This window comes from Chiloscyllium plagiosum, unplaced genomic scaffold, assembly GCF_037043375.1.
Source record: "Chiloscyllium plagiosum isolate Xiang-an unplaced genomic scaffold, Cpla_swu_hap1 HiC_scaffold_48, whole genome shotgun sequence".
NCBI classification, from domain to species: domain Eukaryota; kingdom Metazoa; phylum Chordata; class Chondrichthyes; order Orectolobiformes; family Hemiscylliidae; genus Chiloscyllium; species Chiloscyllium plagiosum.
In genome coordinates, this window is record NW_028270186.1 from 1,849,101 (window position 1) to 1,867,796 (window position 18,696).

The window sequence follows — 18,696 nt, forward strand, 5'->3', positions numbered from 1 at the left end:
TGGGTACCATCAGTAGCTCGACATTTGACCCAGGTATAGAGCACCCCAAGAGCAAACAGAGTGGAAGTTTGGAAGTGGTTCCAACAACACTAGCCTTCCCCCCAACAGAAACATTACTGCATTCCCCAGTCAGACTCGGGTCGTGACATCCAAACCCAACTGAGCTTCCAGGAGATGATTAAACCTTGGGCTCTTACCTTTTAAATTCCTCAGTTTTTTACAAAAACCATTTATTTCTTGGCTGCTCCCTTTTTGACTTTGCTTGACTCTTTTCCCTAGAGTAAGCAAAGAGGTTTTCAGTTGACAGTGCACCCATTTGCCCAGCAACAGTTCAGCTGATTTCCATGCAGACAAGGTCAAAGTAGTTCACATGGGCCCAATCTCCTGCCATTGACACTGCTGACTAACAGAATGGGGCCAAGCAGCAAGGAATCAGGGCTCCTTGATAAACCCTGAGTCAGTGGGGTGGTCCATGCTCCTTGGGCCCCAGTGAGGAAGGCTGGTCTCAGGGCTGGCACCAGGGGCAGTGTGCACACAGATCAGGACAGTAACAGCTTGCTAATTGGTTGGTGGAGTTGTGATGACATAGATGACAAGTCCTGTACCCCCTGCAGAGTGGGAAAGAGCCTGGAGCAGGAAAAACCTGGCCAAGAACAAGGATCAGCAGGAGGCTGCCATTCTGCCCCTCTAGGCGAGCCTGCTGGTTAACTCAATCTTAGCTCTGCCTCAATTCCCTAACCCTTCACACAATCATCTGTCTCCTCCCTCAAACTCCACATCCCAGCGTTCAGTCCTCTGGGCTCAGGAACAGATCGGTCATCCTTGGAGAGATGCCATTTGCCCCATTTTCAACCTCCTACCTGTTATTCTGGAAGGGTGATGTCTTGTTCCAGATAGTCCCATGTGGGGAAGGATCCTTGCCACATCTCCATCAATCACTTTTAGCAGCTCCAATCTCCAAGAGTGCTGGTTCATGCCAGAGTATAGGCTTTAGGCTCTAATGCTTCACTGCATCTTTCTTTACAAGAGAAGTCCCTCATCTCTGGGATCCACCAAGTGAGTCTCCTTCAACTGCCTCCAAAGACAAACACTTCACTCCTCAATTCAGGGACCAAAACCAGGCACAACCCTCCAGTTGCAGTCTTAGTAATGCCTTCTACAAATACGACATTTCCCAACTTCAATACTCTATTCCTAAACCAGGGCCAAAATTTCACTAGTCTTCCTTCTTAACTCTCGCCCCACACACCACTTCCCTATCTATAGGCACAATGTTCAGATCCCTCTACCACGAACCAGAGCTTCCTCTGCATTTCAATCCCAAGTCACCTTGCTATTCCTGAGCAAAACACAACCTCACACTTGCAGCATTAAACCTTAGCTGCCCATTGTGACCCATTCACCAAATCTAACCACAGGGCATCATGAAGGTGGTGTTGTGGAAAACATTAAGGTAGCCCAGTGCCCAAGGCTCGATGGGAATCTATCCCAGGATATTGAAAGGAGGAGCTGAGACCCTGGCTGATCTTGGGCACAGGAGAAGTCTCAACACTGGAGATGAGCCAATGACATTCCTTTGGTTAAAGGACAACAGGTATGACACAGGAAATTAAAGACCAATGAAGCTTAAATCAGCAGGGAAATGATTGGAGACAAATCTGAGGGACAGCATTTCATGACATTACTCCTGATAGGAAGCATGGCTTTGTGCAAGGGAGGTGTCCATGAGTTTTCTCAGGAGGATGACGACTGATCAGGGTAGAACCATGGATATAGTCACCAATTTGACTCAAACATCTGACATGGTGCCCCACAGTATGCTGGTTCAGATTTAGTTACTTGGGATCCATAGTGAGTTGGTAATTTGGATATAAAATTGGTTTAGTCAGAGGAAATAGAAGGGAGCTGTCGAGGGTGTCCTTCCAACTAAGGTTTGTAGTCAATGATCTTCCATCAGGATCAGTACTGCACTCCTTGGTTTGTTAGCAGTCAGTGATACAGATGAAAATCGAGGTGGTCTAATTCCAAGTTGAGATAAAAATTGGTGTGAATTGGGTATAGTAAGGAAGGCCATTTAAGGCAATAGCAAGTTTTTTTTATTCATTTATGGGACAAGTGTGTTGGCTGGGCCAGCATTTATTATCCCATCCCTAGTTGCCCCTTGAGAAGGTGGGGGGTGAGCTGCCTTCTTGAACCGCTGCAGTCCATGTGCTGTGGGTTTACCCAGAATGCCCTTAGTGTGGGAATTCCAGGATTCGGGCCCAGCAGCAGCGAAGGAACAGTGGTACATTTCCAGGTCAGGATGTGTGGCTTGGAGGGGAATGAGTGGGGGTGGTGCTCCCATGTATCTCCTGCCCTTGCCCTTCTAGATGGAAGTGGTCATGCTTTTGGGAGGTGCTATCTGACCATCTTTGATTTCCTGCAGTGCAACTTGTGGGTGGTACACTGTGGTGGATGGACTGGATGCTGGTGGATACGGTGCCAAACAGGCTCTTTCATTCTAGATGGTGTCAAGCTTCCGGTGTTGTTGGAACTGCACCCATCCAGGCAAGTAGGAGTGTTCCATCACACTCCTGACCTGGGCCTTGTAGATGGTGAACAGGTTTTTGGGAGACAGGTGGTGTGTTACTCACGGCAGGATTTCCAACATTTGACTTATACTAAAACAAATCTGTTCACTTTATGATCAATGCTATCCCCCATGATGCTCGGGCAGGGGAGGGGGTGGTGGGGGCGGGGCGGGGGGGGGGGTGGAGAGGATGGAGGGAGTTCAGTAATGGTAATAACATTAAAGGTCAAGGGGGGAGTGGTTAGATTTTCTGTGAGATGATGGTCATAACAGGGCATTTGTGTGGCGCTAATGTTACTTGCCACCTGTCAGCCCAAGCCTGGATATTGTCCAAATCTTGATCCATTTCCACATGGTTTGTTCATTAACTGAAGACCTGCAAATGGTGCTGAACATAATGCAGTCAGTGAACATCCCACTTCTGTCCTTATGGAGGGAAGGTCACTGATGAAGCAGGGTTGTGTGCGGGGGATATTATCCTGAGGAGCTCCCAGAGATGCCCTGGATCAGAGATGACTAACTGATGACTATAGCCATCTTCCCATGTGTTAGGTCTGCCCAATACCCATTGATTCCAGTTTTGCCAGGGCTCCTTGATGGCACACTTGGCCGAATGCAGCCTTGATGTCAAGGGCTGTCCCTCTCCTCTCCCCTCCCCTCCCCTCCGGAATTCAGCTCTTCCGTCCATGTTTGAACCAAGGCTGGAGTGAGATCGGGAGCCCCAACGGAGTGTCACTGAACAGGTTTTGAGAGATAGTTCTGTTCCATTAGTGGAAAAGTTAGACAGAGATAATGGCAGATGGACAAATGAGGTGATGTATTTTGGGAGGTTAAATCCAAGGGAAAAGTAGGCAGGAAATGGCAGGACCCTTTCAAGTATCAATAAAGAGGGATCTTGGGAAGCAAGTCCATAACTCCCTGAGAGTGGCAACTCAAGTGGGGAGAAAGCTGGTGTAGCGAGTATACAACATGCTCCACCAGTCAGGGCAGTGTCTCCCCAAGTAGGCAAGTCATGTTGGAGTTGGAGAAAACCTGCCCGAGGCTAAAAACCACAACACCAGGTTATAGTCCAACAGGTTTAATTGGAAGCACACCATTTTCCTCGGCTGTATTTGCAGGTTTGAGTGTGGTCTGGACTACACTAAAGCAGGCTTGGAAATGGTGCCAAGTCAGACAACTCCAGCAGAGAGTCAACAGGTTTATTTAAAATTACAAGCTCCCAGAGCGTTGCTCCTTCACCTCACGAAGGAATAATGCTCTGGAACCTTGCATTTTCTAATAAACCTGCTGGACTATAATCTAGCATGCTATGGTTTTTTTTACCTTGTGTTGGTAAGGCAGTCCTCTGACCCCTCTGACCCAGAAACTCTGACCTTGCCTTTGGGTGAACCTTCACTGGGCATCCAAAACACCTTCCAAAAATCCAGATATTCTGCATCTGCATCTTTCCCATTGGCTTGTTACATCTTCAAAGAGCTAAAATTGAATCTAACGGATTTACCCTTCCAAAAACCAAGCTTACCGATGGATTGTGTTGACTTGACAAATGTCCTGTTACACGCTTCATAAAGGATTCTAACCATTTCCTATAGATAGGAAACTAACTGGTCTGTAGCTTCCTATTGACTGCCTCCCTTCCTGGTCAAATACATGAGCCTTCACTTTACTCAGGGACTTGGAAAATATTACCATCAGTGGATCCATTACCATATCTTCAAGGGCCTGGGGTCCTGTCTGCTCAGTAAATGTCCCTCAGCGTATGATTGCTGGAATAAAAAAAAAATCACTACTGTGCTGAAAAAAGCTCAATCCATGGGGCCCACACTGACCCCCGAGGAGCACCCCATCCTCCTACCCTATCCCCATAACCCTGCACTTTCCGTGGCCAATCGACCTCACCTACACCCCTTTGGACTGTGGGAGGAAACCCACGTTGACAAAGTATGTGCAAACTCCACACAGACAGTCGCTCGAGGCTGGAATCGAACCTGGGTCCCCAGTGCTGTGAGGGAGCAGTGCTTATCACAGCCACAAATTCAGACACGTTGCTTCCTATTACCACTGCATTAGCTGTTATCATTGCAACAGAATCAGACATGTAAACAGACCCTTTGTATTGACCAGGTTTCCTGAACTAGTCCCATTTGCCTGCATTTGGCAAAAATCCTTCGAAATCTCAGCTGCTCATTTACCATGTTCATGTCATGGAAATGTTGGAGCATCAAGCACTTCCTTTGACAGCTCACTCCACAGGAACCACTGAAAAAATTACCCCTTCAGTCCTTTTACCAGGCTTTCCGGTCTCCCCTTAACCCCACGCCTTGTTGTTTTGGAGTCTCCGACCTGGAGATGGTATCTGCATCTTCCACCAAAATCTGAAGCTGCATGTTTAGTCTCTCCACCAACCATTAGCTCCAGAGTCTCATCTGACACCAGTGTTCACTTCAGCTGTACCAGGCCCTTACATATACTGAGACAATCTTTCATTGTCTGTTGAGATATTTCACATGAGATTTCTGAGAGAATTTCCCTTGGTTGGATGCAGTCAGGAACACTTTCCAAGTTGGCCAGTCTCCTCATCTCTGCACTAACAAGCCTTGGAATTATTAGCTAGCATCTTGAGCTTGCTTTGTGCCCTCCCCACAGTCAGTATCGTTCCGGAAAAGTCAGTTGGTCACGTGCCATTATCAGCACACTGTCAGGCCAGAGTCTCTCTGCGAGGAAGTAATGTTCTGCTGTGCCTTTTTGTTCCTGACAACAGAAGGGTGGGAGCAGACAGCTCACAGAGATTGATCCAGCAGCCGGAGAACAGGAATACAGAGGCCAAGTGCTGGAGTGGACCAGCAGATTCCCAGAGGTCCATCTGAAAGCTGTACCAGAGGAGGTACCCAAGCTGAACGTGCTCTGTCACCACCTTCTGCACTGCGTCTCAGTAAAACAGGAAATTGGCTATGCTAATTGTCCGTTGCACTCAAGGTGGGCTAGCCGTGGGAAATAACAGGATTACAGGCGGGTCTGCACAAGGTCAGTATGGACTTAATGGGCCAAATGGCCTACTTCCATATAGCAAGATGTGGGTGAGCATCACAGCCTTCAAAACTAAAGCGCAAGGACTCTGTATCGGCCCAGCGTGTGTGCTGACTACAAGTCTCACCATCAAATAAAGCTCTTGTAAAGGGAGACAATAAGTGACATTGTCTAACGCCACATCCCCTTTCACAAGAAGACTCCAAGTTGCAACTGGGAGCTCAGTCTTTCAGAGTTAGATCAAAGAGCACTTTGGGGAACATGGTGGCTTAGTGGTTAGCACTGCTGCCTCAGTGCCAGGAGCCCAGGGTCAATTCCAGCCTCAGGTAGCCGTGGAGTTTGCACACTCTCCCCATGTCTGTGTGGATTTGCTCTGGTTTCCTCCCAGAGTCCAAAGATAAGCAGCTTAGTCAAGTGAACTGGCTGTGCTAAATTGCCCATAGTGTAGGTTATCGGTTAGGGGTAAATATAGGGTAGGGGAATGGGTCCAGGTGGGTTTCTCTTTGGAAGGCCAGTGCAGACTTGTTGGGCCGAAGGGCCTGTTTCACTCTATAGGGATTCTAATTCTAATTCACACCAAAGGGAGTCACAATCTGGAAGTCTCAGCCTGAAAACAGGAGCCAGCTTGGTTCATGTACTGTTACTGTCCAACCAGGGGTACAGTGTGATACACCAACCTCGAGGTCAGTAACAGCCCAAACCAGTGACACTTCCTCAAGCAGACACACTCCTTCAAAGCTTGTTCCTTCAGCTGTGGCCACAGCTAACACTGATCCTCTACTTCAACATCTGGATGAACTTCCAGAAGGTTCCTTGCTCCTTCCTGGGCTGCGCCATATCCAGCTCCTGCAATTCTCTCTCTCCTGCCTCTCAAATGTGTTCAGCCTTGAGACCAAATGGACAGGGAATTCAGAAGGCAGACAGAAAGAGTTGTTAAATTAGACTGTTCTTGTTTAAGTAAACAAGTTTCCGACTCACCACACTTTCAATCATGATCAACATCCTTGTGTAAACCCAGCCTCCTTTTATTCACTCTGCGTCTGATGTTCAACTCAAAACATGCCTCAAGGCAAGTGACAGAGCCCTCCATGTATCCAAGGCCAACAGTCAACAGACTGACTGAAGCAGGGTCATGCCATACTCCTTTCCCAGCGTTGCCCACTGGACCTGAAAAGTCTTGATTGTGCCAGTCAGTACAAAGCATGGAAAGAGGGACAGGCAGGCAGGAACCACCAACCCTACAGCCTGCTGCCTCGACCTGTCAATGGTCACTTAAGCCAAGCCTAGGAGCAGGGCCACAGGGTGGGTGGAGCTCAGGAGCCCCACCCCTTGCCCTGTGAACCCACTGCTAGCACACTCCAGGACATGCACAGGGATCACACAGTGTACTCCCTCACCTCAGTGAGGCAATGCAGCTCATAACAGTTGTCCTTTGATTTTTCCTATCCAGCCCCTCTGCAAAGAGGGGTTGTAAAAGACAGAGGTTGCGATTTGTCTGAGCTTACAGACTTTGCTTTGGGGAATACTTGTCAGTCATTAGCAACAATCAAGAAAAGGCTTCAGTTGTTTTCACAGTTGTACGACAGGAGAGTGGCCAGTTCTCCCAGTTTGGATCTTTCGCTGTTTTTATAGTTTTGGGTTAAGCAAGCAGTCTAGTGTAAGCTGTTGGGAAAGGTTCCCTGATGTAATAGATGTTTCTGGCTGACTGACAGCACTCCTGTAAGAACGTGGGTTTGACTTTACCTTTCTCATGAAGTGGCTGTTTATGGAGATGTTGCAAATATTTGGAACATCATCCAAAGTTGTGATAGAGTGCACTGGCTTTTTAACAGGTGAAGTTACTCTAAACTCTCTGGCTTGTCTTTCATTCAGTACTCTCAAATGTTTGGTTTAAAACAGGGTGGTTGAACCAACTGCATCCCTCCTGGAATACCCACCTTACTCCTGCCAAAAACAAGCAGCAAAGGGAGGGTCTGGGCTACCTTGTTGAAATGTATTAAGGAGGGGGTGGGGGGGTCTGGCCTGGTCCGGTCCATCACAGAAGCCATTGGGTTTCATTTGGGTTCTCTGCTGGTTTAGGCAGCTCCTTAGGGGTACGTGCTGCAGAGGTTGCAGACAGAAATGGAGATGGCCAAGGCTGGGATTTTGAACCGTCACTGTGGAGTGCCTCACACAACAGAAACATCTCTCAATACGGTGGGCAGAGCAGACAGGCTAACAGCTCACCTCCACATCAACACACCCCTATCCCACAGAGGCCACAGTCACAACTGGGAAAACCCACCACTTGGGATAACAAGCAAACACTTTCACAAAGCACACTTCCATGACCAGATTGCAACTTTAGACAGAGTTAAACAGAAGCCTACCTTTTTCACAGGCTGTTCCTCACCAGATTCCTCTCTGCAAATAAAGTCACCAATCAACATGGACTGACCGCTGCTGATGGTCAAGTGCCTGAGGATGTTAACTGAATAGGTACTTACTCCGACTTGTCAGCGTCAACCCTCTTCTTCTGAAAGGGACAAGGAAAGGGAAGCAGCTCAGCGACACGGACACAGTGACCCCCCCGACAACACCACTGCCCCCCACACCGCGACACACAGGGACAGTGACCCCCCCCCCCCCCCCCCCACAGCGCCACCGCCCCCCACACCACGACACACAGGGACACAGTGACCCTCCCCACACCGCGACACACAGGGACACAGTGACCCCCCCCCACACCGCCACCGCCACCCCCCCCCCACACCGCGACACAGGGACACAGTGCACCCCCCCCCCACACCGTGACACACAGGGACACAGCGCAACCCCCCCCCCCCCACACAGTGACACAGGGACACATTGACCCCCCCCTCCCCACAGTGCCAGCCCCCCTCCCCACACCATGACACACAGGGACACAGTGACCACCCCCCCCCCCCCCCCCACAGCACCAGCCCCCCCTCCCTACACCATGACACAGGGACACAGTGACCCCCCCCACAGCACCACTGCCCCCCCCACACCGTGACACAGGGACACAGTGACCCCTACCCCCCCACAGCGCCAGCCCCCCCTCCCCACACCGTGACACACAGGGACACAGTGACCCCCCCCCCCACAGTGCCTACCCCCACCCCCCTCCCCACACCGTGACACAGGGACACAGTGACCCCTACCCCCCCACAGCGCCAGCCCCCCCTCCCCACACCGTGACACACAGGGACACAGTGACCCCCCCCCACAGCGCCAGCCCCCCCTCCCCACACCGTGACACACAGGGACACAGTGACCCCCCCCACAGCGCCAGCCCCCCCTCCCCACACCGTGACACACAGGGACACAGTGACCCCCCCCACAGTGCCAGCCCCCCTCCCCACACCGTGACACACAGGGACACAGTGACCCCCCCACAGTGCCTACCCCCCACCCCCCTCCCCACACCGTGACACACAGGGACACAGTGACCCCCCCCCCCCCACAGTGCCTACCCCCACCCCCCTCCCCACACCGTGACACACAGGGACACAGTGACCCCCCCCCCCCCCACAGTGCCTACCTCCCACCCCCTCCCCACACCGTGACACACAGGGACACAGTGACCCCCCCCCCCCACAGTGCCTACCCCCACCCCCCTCCCCACACCGTGACACACAGGGACACAGTGACCCCTACCCCCCCACAGCGCCAGCCCCCCCTCCCCACACCGTGACACACAGGGACACAGTGACCCCCCCCCACAGTGCCTACCCCCACCCCCCTCCCCACACCGCGACTCAGCCACCTTGGCAAGTCCTGCTTTTTTGGTGGATGCAGTCCTTTTCACTGGTTTTGGGGTGTTTCCACTTCCTCCTCTTCCTGCTCCTCCTCCTCTTCCTCCTCCTGTTCTTCCTCCTCACCCCATGGATAATCCTCTACTAGAGAGAAAGAGAGAGAACAGACAGTTCAAATAGCCTTGTCCTGATTGAGCATCCGTTCCTGTCATTGGATCATGTATCAGGGGCCAGTGTGTCAGCTCCTATAACCCACCTGGTAACAAGTTTACTCAGTGACTCAAAACAAAAGGAACAGGAGCTGGGAAGTGATGACAACATGGAGAGACTTTCTCAGGTCATATACTGGCAGCTTCATGCTGAACACTGTCCCCCAGTAGGTGCAGGGTCAGGTATGGCCAGGGCTGGTGATGCTCAGACTCTCCCCCACACAGCCCACTGCCAACCTGAACTTATAATACCTGCCACATGACAAGGCTGTTTCCCCTCTCCTGTGGGATGTGGGTGTCACTGGCTGGGGCCAGTATTTATCACCCTGTCTCAAGTTGCCCCGTGAGCCACTGCAGTCCATGTGCTGTGGGTTGACCCACAATGCCTTAGAGGGAATTCCAGGATTCTGACCCAGTGACAGTGAAGGAATGGCGATATATTTCTAAGTAAGGATGGTGAGTAGCTGGGAGGGGAACTGGTATGGGGGTGACGTTCCCATGTGTATGCTGCCCTTGTCCTTCTAGATACAAGTGGTCATGGTTTGGAATGTATTGTCTGAGGCTCTTTGGCGAATTTCTGCAGTTCAGCTTGTAGAGAGTCCACATTGCTGCTATTGGCACCAGTGGAGGAGGAGTAAATGCTTGTGGATGTGGTACAAGTCAAACAGGGACAGATTTGTCCAGGATGGTGTCAAGCCTCGAGTGTTGTTGGAGCTGCATCCATACAGGCAAGTGGGGAATACTCTATCACCCTCCTGATGCGTTAATCCCATCAACAAAGCACCATATGGGAAATCTGAATTGGAAATCAGGAATAGTGAAAATATTCAGATCAGACAGCATTTCATACAAACCTAGAACATAGAAGAATACAGCGCAGTACAGGCCCTTTGGCCCTCGATGTTGCGCCGATCCAAGCCCACCTAACCTACACTAGCCCACTATCCTCCATATGCCTATCCAATGCCCGCTTAAATGCCCATAAAGAGGGAGAGTCCACCACTGCTACTGGCAGGGCATTCCATGAACTCACGACTCGCTGAGTAAAGAACCTACCCCTAACATCTGTCCTATACCTACCCCCCCTTAATTTAAATCTATGCCCCCTCGTAATAGCTGACTCCATACGTGGAAATAGATTCTCACTGTCGACCCTATCTAAACCCCAAATCATCTCGTACACCTCTATCAAGTCACCCCCTAAACCATCTTTTCTCCAATGAAAACAGCCCCAAGTGCATCAGCCTTTCCTCATACGATCTTCCTTCCATACCAGGCAACATCCTGGTAAACCACCTCTGCACCCGTTCCAGTGCCTCCACATCCTTCCTATAGTATGGCGACCCAAAACTGCACACAATACTCCAGATGTGACCGCACCAGAGTCTTATACAACTGCAACATGACCTCAGTACTCCGGAACTCAATTCCTCTACCAATAAAAGCCAGTACGCCATATGCCTTCTTCACCGCACTATTTACCTGGGTGGCAACTTTCAAAGATCTGTGTACATGGACACCAAGATCCCTCTGCTCATCCACACTACCAAGTATCCGACCATTAGCCCAGTACCCCATCTTCTTGTTACTCTTACCAAAGTGAATCACCTCACACTTAGCTACATTGAACTGCATCCCTGAGTAAGGAACAGTTAACATGGAGTCCAGGGACTGTTCTTCAGAACAAAGCTCCAAACATTAACTCTGCTTCTCTCCACAGATGCTGCCAGAGCCACAGTTTCTCCAGCAATTTCAGTTTTTGCTTCCTAACTGGATCTTTGATCTTGGTTTTCTGTTAATGCCAATGTGAACTGTTGCTCACTCCACAGTTGCTGTCTGATTTCAGGAGGATTTTGTACAAATAGCAAGCCTCATCCCTCCCTTGATCAGGGACTTTGCTTTTGACTTGTGTAGCCTGTAGCCATTGGCTGACTAGTTGCCCTTGACTGCCATGTCTAGCCCAGCCATTTGAAGGTCAAGGAAAGCCACCATCACTGCTATGGGTCACAGATTTGCAGTTACTCCAGACCAGGCAACTAAGGTGGCTTCCGCTGCAGCCAAAGGGCACGTTTGAAGTTAATGGCTCCTTTGTGATAATTGACAGTCACTACATGGTCAGAATTCAAATAGGTTTCCTTGCTAACTCCCCCAGACAGATCATGCTGGCTGGATATGTTCAATTGGTTCAACTATTGATGGTCACCAACTCAGATGAACAACTGAAGGAGCGAATGAACAGAGAAAGCAGAGTGCAGAAGAACCAGCTCTGAGACAGAGTGAGAACAGAGTGTCAGAGGCTGACTGGGATACTTACAGACCATGTTCTGTCCTGTGACATAGACAGGCCCTGATCCATTCCTCAGTCTGAAGGTAACAGGGGGAGTCAGCTCAATACCACAGATGGTGGTCTAGGAAGGAATAAAAATGCAACAAATGGCATAGTTACTCTGTGTAAAGAGACACTCGGGAAAACCCAGCCAGACAAACTCAAAGTAAACAAGTTAGGGAGCATAGCAAGGCCAAACTGCAGCATTGTTCAAGGGGGAACTGTGTGCATACACAGGCTCCAATAAGTGAGGAACTCCATGACTAACCATTGGTAAGATGGACAGCTGCAAGGTCGCAATAGGAATGGGTGCACTCTCATCCTCTGGTACTATTTCCACAATGTTCACTTCATCCTTTGCACCGACACCCAAACATATCTACAAGTTAAACAGACACAGCCTTAAACAGGGATGCAGAACAATACTCAAGCTAACACAGAAGGTAAACCACATGTACATGGAGTGGGTGAAACTGAAGGGAAATATATTGAAGGATTTGCCTGGCTTCCATCAGCTTTTCTGTGTGCTTATTTCACATGATAGCAACACCTGCTAGAGTCAGTCCCAAATTCCTTGAGTTGCTAAGTTGAAGACTCAATTCAACAACTCCGAGGCAACTCCTTCCGTGGTGTCCCAAATGGAAAGTTCGCTCATGCTAAACCCTGGAAGCCTCAGGTCACACTGACTCTGGTTGAGAGAACACTGGACCAGGGCTTCAGATATCCTGACAGATCCATTTGACCACAAGCATTTATTCACTTGCGTGATAGTTGTGGTGATGCTGAGCTGTTGATCATTTTGTTACCCTGCAGAACATCCCAATCTAGCACCGCCTCAAGCCTCACACACCCCAACATCATTCAGTAAACTGGGCCAGATTATGGCACTAACCCTTCAAATTCCAACACAGCAGACCCTCGATCAATGGGATCTGCCTGGTTTGTACAGCTCAACTCCTATCCAATCACAATGTCAGCAGGAGTCAAGACTCAACATGGCCAAACAATCCCAAACTAAGCTAACCCAACCTGCCTGAACTTGGCCCATATCCCTCCAATGTTCCTTATCCATGCACTTGTCCAACTGTCTTCCAAACATGAACTGTCCAGACATCCACCACCACCTCTGCAAATGGGTCCCACACACAAAACACTTGACAAGAATTTGTCTCCATGTCTTCACAATCTTCAGCAAAATGCCACCAAATGTTGAACTTCACCCTCAGCCAAGGAAACATACCCTTCACCTCGTCTAGAACCCTCATCCTTGTATAACCTTTGAAGGTCACCCCTAAACCTCCTAGACTAGTGAATGAAATCAGCCTCTCCCTACATCACAAACCCTCCACATTCAACAAGACTTCGGTAAAACTCTGAACCCTCTCCAATTTAATAATATCCTTCCTGAAACAGGACAACTGGAACTGCGCAGTCATCCAGAAGAGGCCTCTCCAATGTCCTGGACATCAACGTAACATCCCAACAATCAGTCTAAAGTCGAAGCAATGCAGGCAAGCATTCGAAACACCTCCTTAACCACCTTCTCAGTGCATGATGCAGACCCAAAATAATTCTGTACTTGAACCTCTTTCCGTTCAAAACCACTACCCAAGGCTCTGCTCTTAATTGTATAAGTCCTCTTCATTTTCTCAGAAACGCATTCATCCAATTAACTACATCTGACACTCCCTCTTCAATGATCCCATGTAGCAAGACCTCTTGGTATTCTGAGATCATCTTCTTCATAGTCCACAGTATCACCAATCCTGGTGTCATCCACAAACTTCATAACCACACCTGTTACATTCTCATCTAAATCATTCGTAGATGACCAACAAAACAAGACCGAGCACCAATCACTGTGGAACACTGCTGGTCACAGGCCTCCAACCGTCCACCATAACAGGCACCTGACAAACCAGTTGGCAGCTCATGCACAATCCGATATGATCTACCTCGATGAATGTGTATGTGGAAGCTTATCAAAGGCTAGACCGATGTACAAGTGAACAATGCCTACTGCTCTGCCATACATTCAACCCCTAGTGGGAAGTGTGTTCTGAAACCTCTCCAACTTCATATCCGTCCGAAAACAGGTTGACCAGAAATGGACACAGTATTCCAGGAGCTCTCACCAATGTCTTATATTAGAAGGACTGAACAGGGGGGGGGGGGGGGGGGGGGGCGAGCATACTAACAGTCTTAACCTCCCAAACGATGTGATGCTAACTTCCAATAATGGACCTGAACCCAGAGGTCTGTTCTAAAAGACTCCCCAAGGCCCTATACCAAATTGGGGTCAGTCTGGCTCTTGTCTGTTTTATCCAAATGCTGGAGTAGACCACCCCCCCAAGCCAGGCTTCAAATTCTCCCAGGAACCCAATTATCTTCACTGTTAAAATACAAACAGGAGGGAGAGATTGGTGAAGTCTCACTCACTTGGCACTTGACCTGTCAGCCCCAGGGGCCCATGGGAAGGCAGTAAGGTGGGCAAGCCAAGCTGTGCTCGGACCGAAATGCCCAGGGATAGAGAGGAGCTCAGCTCACTGTCCATACAACTCAGCAGCATTTGGAGAGCTGATGACTTCTTAGACCCCAGGCAAACAGCATAGACCGTAACTAGCCCCAAACAGCACAAGATGAGGGGGGGGGGGGGGGGGGGGGGGAGGAAGACAACCAGCACATTACCGTCTTCAAAACCAGCTGATGTTCACTGAGCTCATCATCTGTAACTTCAACTTCTGCGTCAGTTGATTAGCGTTCAGCTCACAACCTGCAATGATGGGAAAGGCACGATCACACACAGACTTCTTGACATTTCTGTCACTTTGACAGTTCAATCATGGACTACAGGCATTGCAATGCAAAGACAGCATTTATTTCCCTGTCCCCAACAGTCCCGAGGTAACACTGCTGTGGGGCTGCAGTTACAGGACAGCACGTGACTTGCCAAAAGAAGAGATAAAGCAGGTGGCTTGAATGCAAATCTGAATTGAGAGCTGCTCAGTGGGATTCTTACCAGGGAGAATTCTCCCAAACCATGCCCAAGCTCAGAGCATGTCCCAAACAGTAATCATGTCAGCACAAGATGGCAACTGGACAAGAGATCAGGGATGGTATCAGGCCAGGGATCCACACATGGTGCCTGGACTGGTCGACTTCATTGCCAATGACTCAGGGTGAACTGGTCAAATGCCCAAGTCCTGTGGAAGCAAACACTTGGGCATGGCCTTCCGTCAGTCCACATCTCAGCGTGTCCCAAGCTACCCTGAGAGGGGGGTCAGCAGCAAATCCTTCAGCCCCAGTCACAGCTGTCAGAACATAAGACATCTTCCCATGAACTCAATCGCCTGCGTTTACACTCATGACAAAGCACATCTGTATTAAAATGGGTCCTGAGACAGTGGCATCACTGGGTGGACCAGCACATAATGCCCATCCCTAGTTTCCCTGGGAAAGCTGGGGGGCAGGGGGAGGCTGCCTTCCTGAACCACTACAGTCCATGTGAGAAGTGACTGACTATAGCCAGGAGACTCAAAGGAACTCAGTCATAACTACACCAGGATAGCCCACTATTCCCACAACAACACAGGTACAGGGACCCTTGGTATTCAGAAAGAACTTCAGAACCATCTTAAGCATGAAAGGATGTCAAATGAGAGATGCTGGGAGCACACAGCAACACACTGAAATAAAGGCATTTGGACTTTAGGATATGGTTAAGGAGGATATGGGTCCAGTGCAGGGACCTGGAGTTAGAGTAGATGGATATTTAAAGCTGAAAATGTGGTGCTGGAAAAGCGCAGCAGCTCAGCAGCATCCAAGGAGTAGTAGAATCGACATTTCGGGCATGAGCCCTTCTTCAGGAATCATGCTCATGCCCGAAACGTCGATTCTCCTGTTCCCTGGATGCTGCCTGACCTGCTGTGCTTTTCCAGCACCACATTTCCAGCTCTGATCTCCAGCATCTGCAGACCTCACTTTCTCCTAGATGGATACTTAGGTTTGGCATGGATGGTCCTGTCTCTGTCCTTAGGACTCAGACTCAAAACCAATCTCAACCAACTCAATAAGATAATCAATTGCTTCCGAATAGCGTCCATGAATAAGGAATCTCAGGCCAATGAGTAGCATGAACCTGGTGCACTTTCAGGGGCAGGTAATAAATTGTCCCAAAGACAAGAGATACCGTCAAGGACTCCCAGAGGAAGGGCTGCAACTACTGAGGGGGGGTGACATCAGTCAACATTCAGAGAAGGAGAGCACTTCTAAGATTTCACCCTGTCCTCTTCAGCAAAGGAGCATGGGAAACCTAGGAAAGGAACATGGCTGAAGCCAGGAAGACAGCAACAGTGATTGGGTGCACTGCTGTTGCCATGGAGATGCAGTTTAACATGGAGCTGTGTCTCGTTATTCTTTGATCAGGCAGGCTGATGGAAACACAGACAAGGGTTTGGTCAGGAAACAATGCACCAGAAAGGGACAGTCTGGTATTGGCCTTGAGACTCTGGTGTGGTCCCATGAAGTCCAACAAACGGCAGAACATAGGGTTTAACCACTGCAGGGAACAGTCTCCAAGTGGATGTGGTATATAACCCTCAATGAGAGGTCCCACAGAGAGGTTATCCTGATATTGAGCAACACTCACCAAGGAAACCAGACTGGGTTTGAAATCACAGTGCAGACAGATTCAGCATGACCAGGTAACTCAGCAGGGTGATAACTAGCCTCCAATGTGTGCAAAGGTAATGCAGGATTCCATTGTATTTCAGCAAAAAGGAATTCCTACTTTCACAACAGTATGGGGAAAGCAGTCACTGAAATGGCCAATTGCTGCATCATTCTCCACAGGAAACATCACCAAATCAATCAGTCTCCCATTAGGGTACACAGCCCAGTACCAGGAGTTGGACCGAAGGGTCTGTTTCTGTGGTGTGTGACTCTACAAAACAAGATGGCAGCCAAACAGGAGGCCCCCCACCCCTGCACACAACACCCACGCTCCCACAGAACCCTGACCACCACCCACCCATACTGAGCAGACAGCATAGCCTCTTGCCCCTTGGGCTTGGAGACAGTTAAGATCAAAAAGCTTAGTGTTCCCAGGTCTCTACCAAAGCAACACTCGAACAGAGAAACAGGAATGTAACATGACTGGGAAGTTAAACATCAGAATAGCGGTGACCAAACCAGGAGGACAAACCGTAAAGCAATCAAGTTTACAAAACAGAGTTGGATGAAGGCCTGACCGCCCTTACTCCATAAAACAGCAATGGGTCTGTCTGACTTGCTGGTTACACTTTTATTTGAAGTCATTCTTGGGTGCTCTAAAAGGTAAAAAACAGAAAAAAAATCTTTCAGCACATTTGAACTGGAGAATGTAAAGGCCAGCTCAAAACAGAGTAAGTTCAAAAACACAGAAAACCCCCACACCCCCCCTCCCACTTCACAGAGTGGGCAACAGGGACAATTCTATCATCCTCAGCTCCCAGCAACAGTAAACTGAAGACACACGAGGAAAGTCTCCCATTGAATCCTGTCTCAGCCAGGGGACTTGGATTACAGACAAATCAAATTGGGAAAAAAAACTCACAACAGGGGACAGAGTCAAGGAGAGGGAGAGACTTGGGTGCACACAACATGAAACTTTTGAATGGCACAAGTGAGATTAAGCAAAAAATAAAATAACAATTAAAAACCTGCTGGGGAACCTAGAAGTACTTAGCTCTCTACCCCTCACCACCTGCAACAGAAAGCCCTCTCCAAACCAATTAAAACAGTGTGCATCCATCAAGAAAAAAAGGCATAAAAGTCAGAAACTTTCTCCCAGTGAAGAAACCATCCAGGAAAAAAATATACTTACCCTCCTTTAATCCAAAAATGGAACAAATTAAAAACAGGAACAATGCCCCCACTCAGGTTTTTATAAAGGAATTGGCCATGAGGCCAGCTGAACAGGATTGGGGATTAACATCAATTAAAGACTTCACCCATTAACCCTTTCAAGGCCACACTGTCCACTAAATCAAAAAAGAACTTGCATTTACATAGCACCTCTCACAATCTCAACACATCCTTACGCAGTTCCCCACTGTTGAGAGGTTGTGGAAATGTTGTTGATGTAATGTCAGGACCTTTTGCATATGCAATAATCGATCCTGTTAACAGGATGGACATCAGTGATTCATTCGTTGCATTTTGCAATGTTAGTGGAGAGACAAAAATTGCAAATGAATACTGGGGTGACATGCCATCCACCGCTTCAGAGACTGGGACTGCCCAATACCTGAGGGAGCAGTGATAGGGTCTGACTCTCATGTCTGAGGGAATACAGTTCAGATTGCTCTCCTCCTGTCCCTCACCCATTGACCATTTCCCTCCAGTAGTTCTTATTCCCAACAAAGTAGTCCCAGCGTTTTCCAAAGCTCACTTTTCCAAACTGTCGGAATGACATCTTGCCCAGAATGAAGCGTCTATTCCAGGCATGAGTCTGAAGGTTGTTACCAGACTCCTGACTGGAACAATCCTGGGGAAACGACAGCCCACCCCGACACCAGACTCTCACCATCTGAACGTGAGATCATCTCCATCTCTGTCACACAGCTTCATTTCAGCTGGCTGCTGGAAGGCCCAAAAATGCTTTTGTTCCCTCTCAGCTCACTTCCCTCAGTGTCTCCTGGTTAATTTCCCATTCCCCATTCTCCAGAAGCAACCTGTTCATGTATCACTCACACAAACTTCTGGAGAATCGGCACTGGCCCGGCTCTGACTCACTCATTTCCATCACTGTTTTCAAATCAGTCCAGG

General features: G+C 49.1%; 1 protein-coding gene across 1 annotated transcript; it reads right to left on the bottom strand.

The window, feature by feature from the left end:
* Positions 1–230: 230 nt before the first annotated feature.
* LOC122543224 (nucleoplasmin) lies at positions 231–18,479 on the bottom strand. The gene is given in 9 exon segments (XM_087984291.1): positions 231–275; positions 7,966–7,999; positions 8,089–8,111; positions 9,366–9,418; positions 9,421–9,498; positions 11,878–11,971; positions 12,158–12,268; positions 14,578–14,630; positions 18,455–18,479. Coding segments are annotated over 9 exon segments (516 nt in total).
* Between the last annotated feature and the right edge of the window lie 217 nt (positions 18,480–18,696).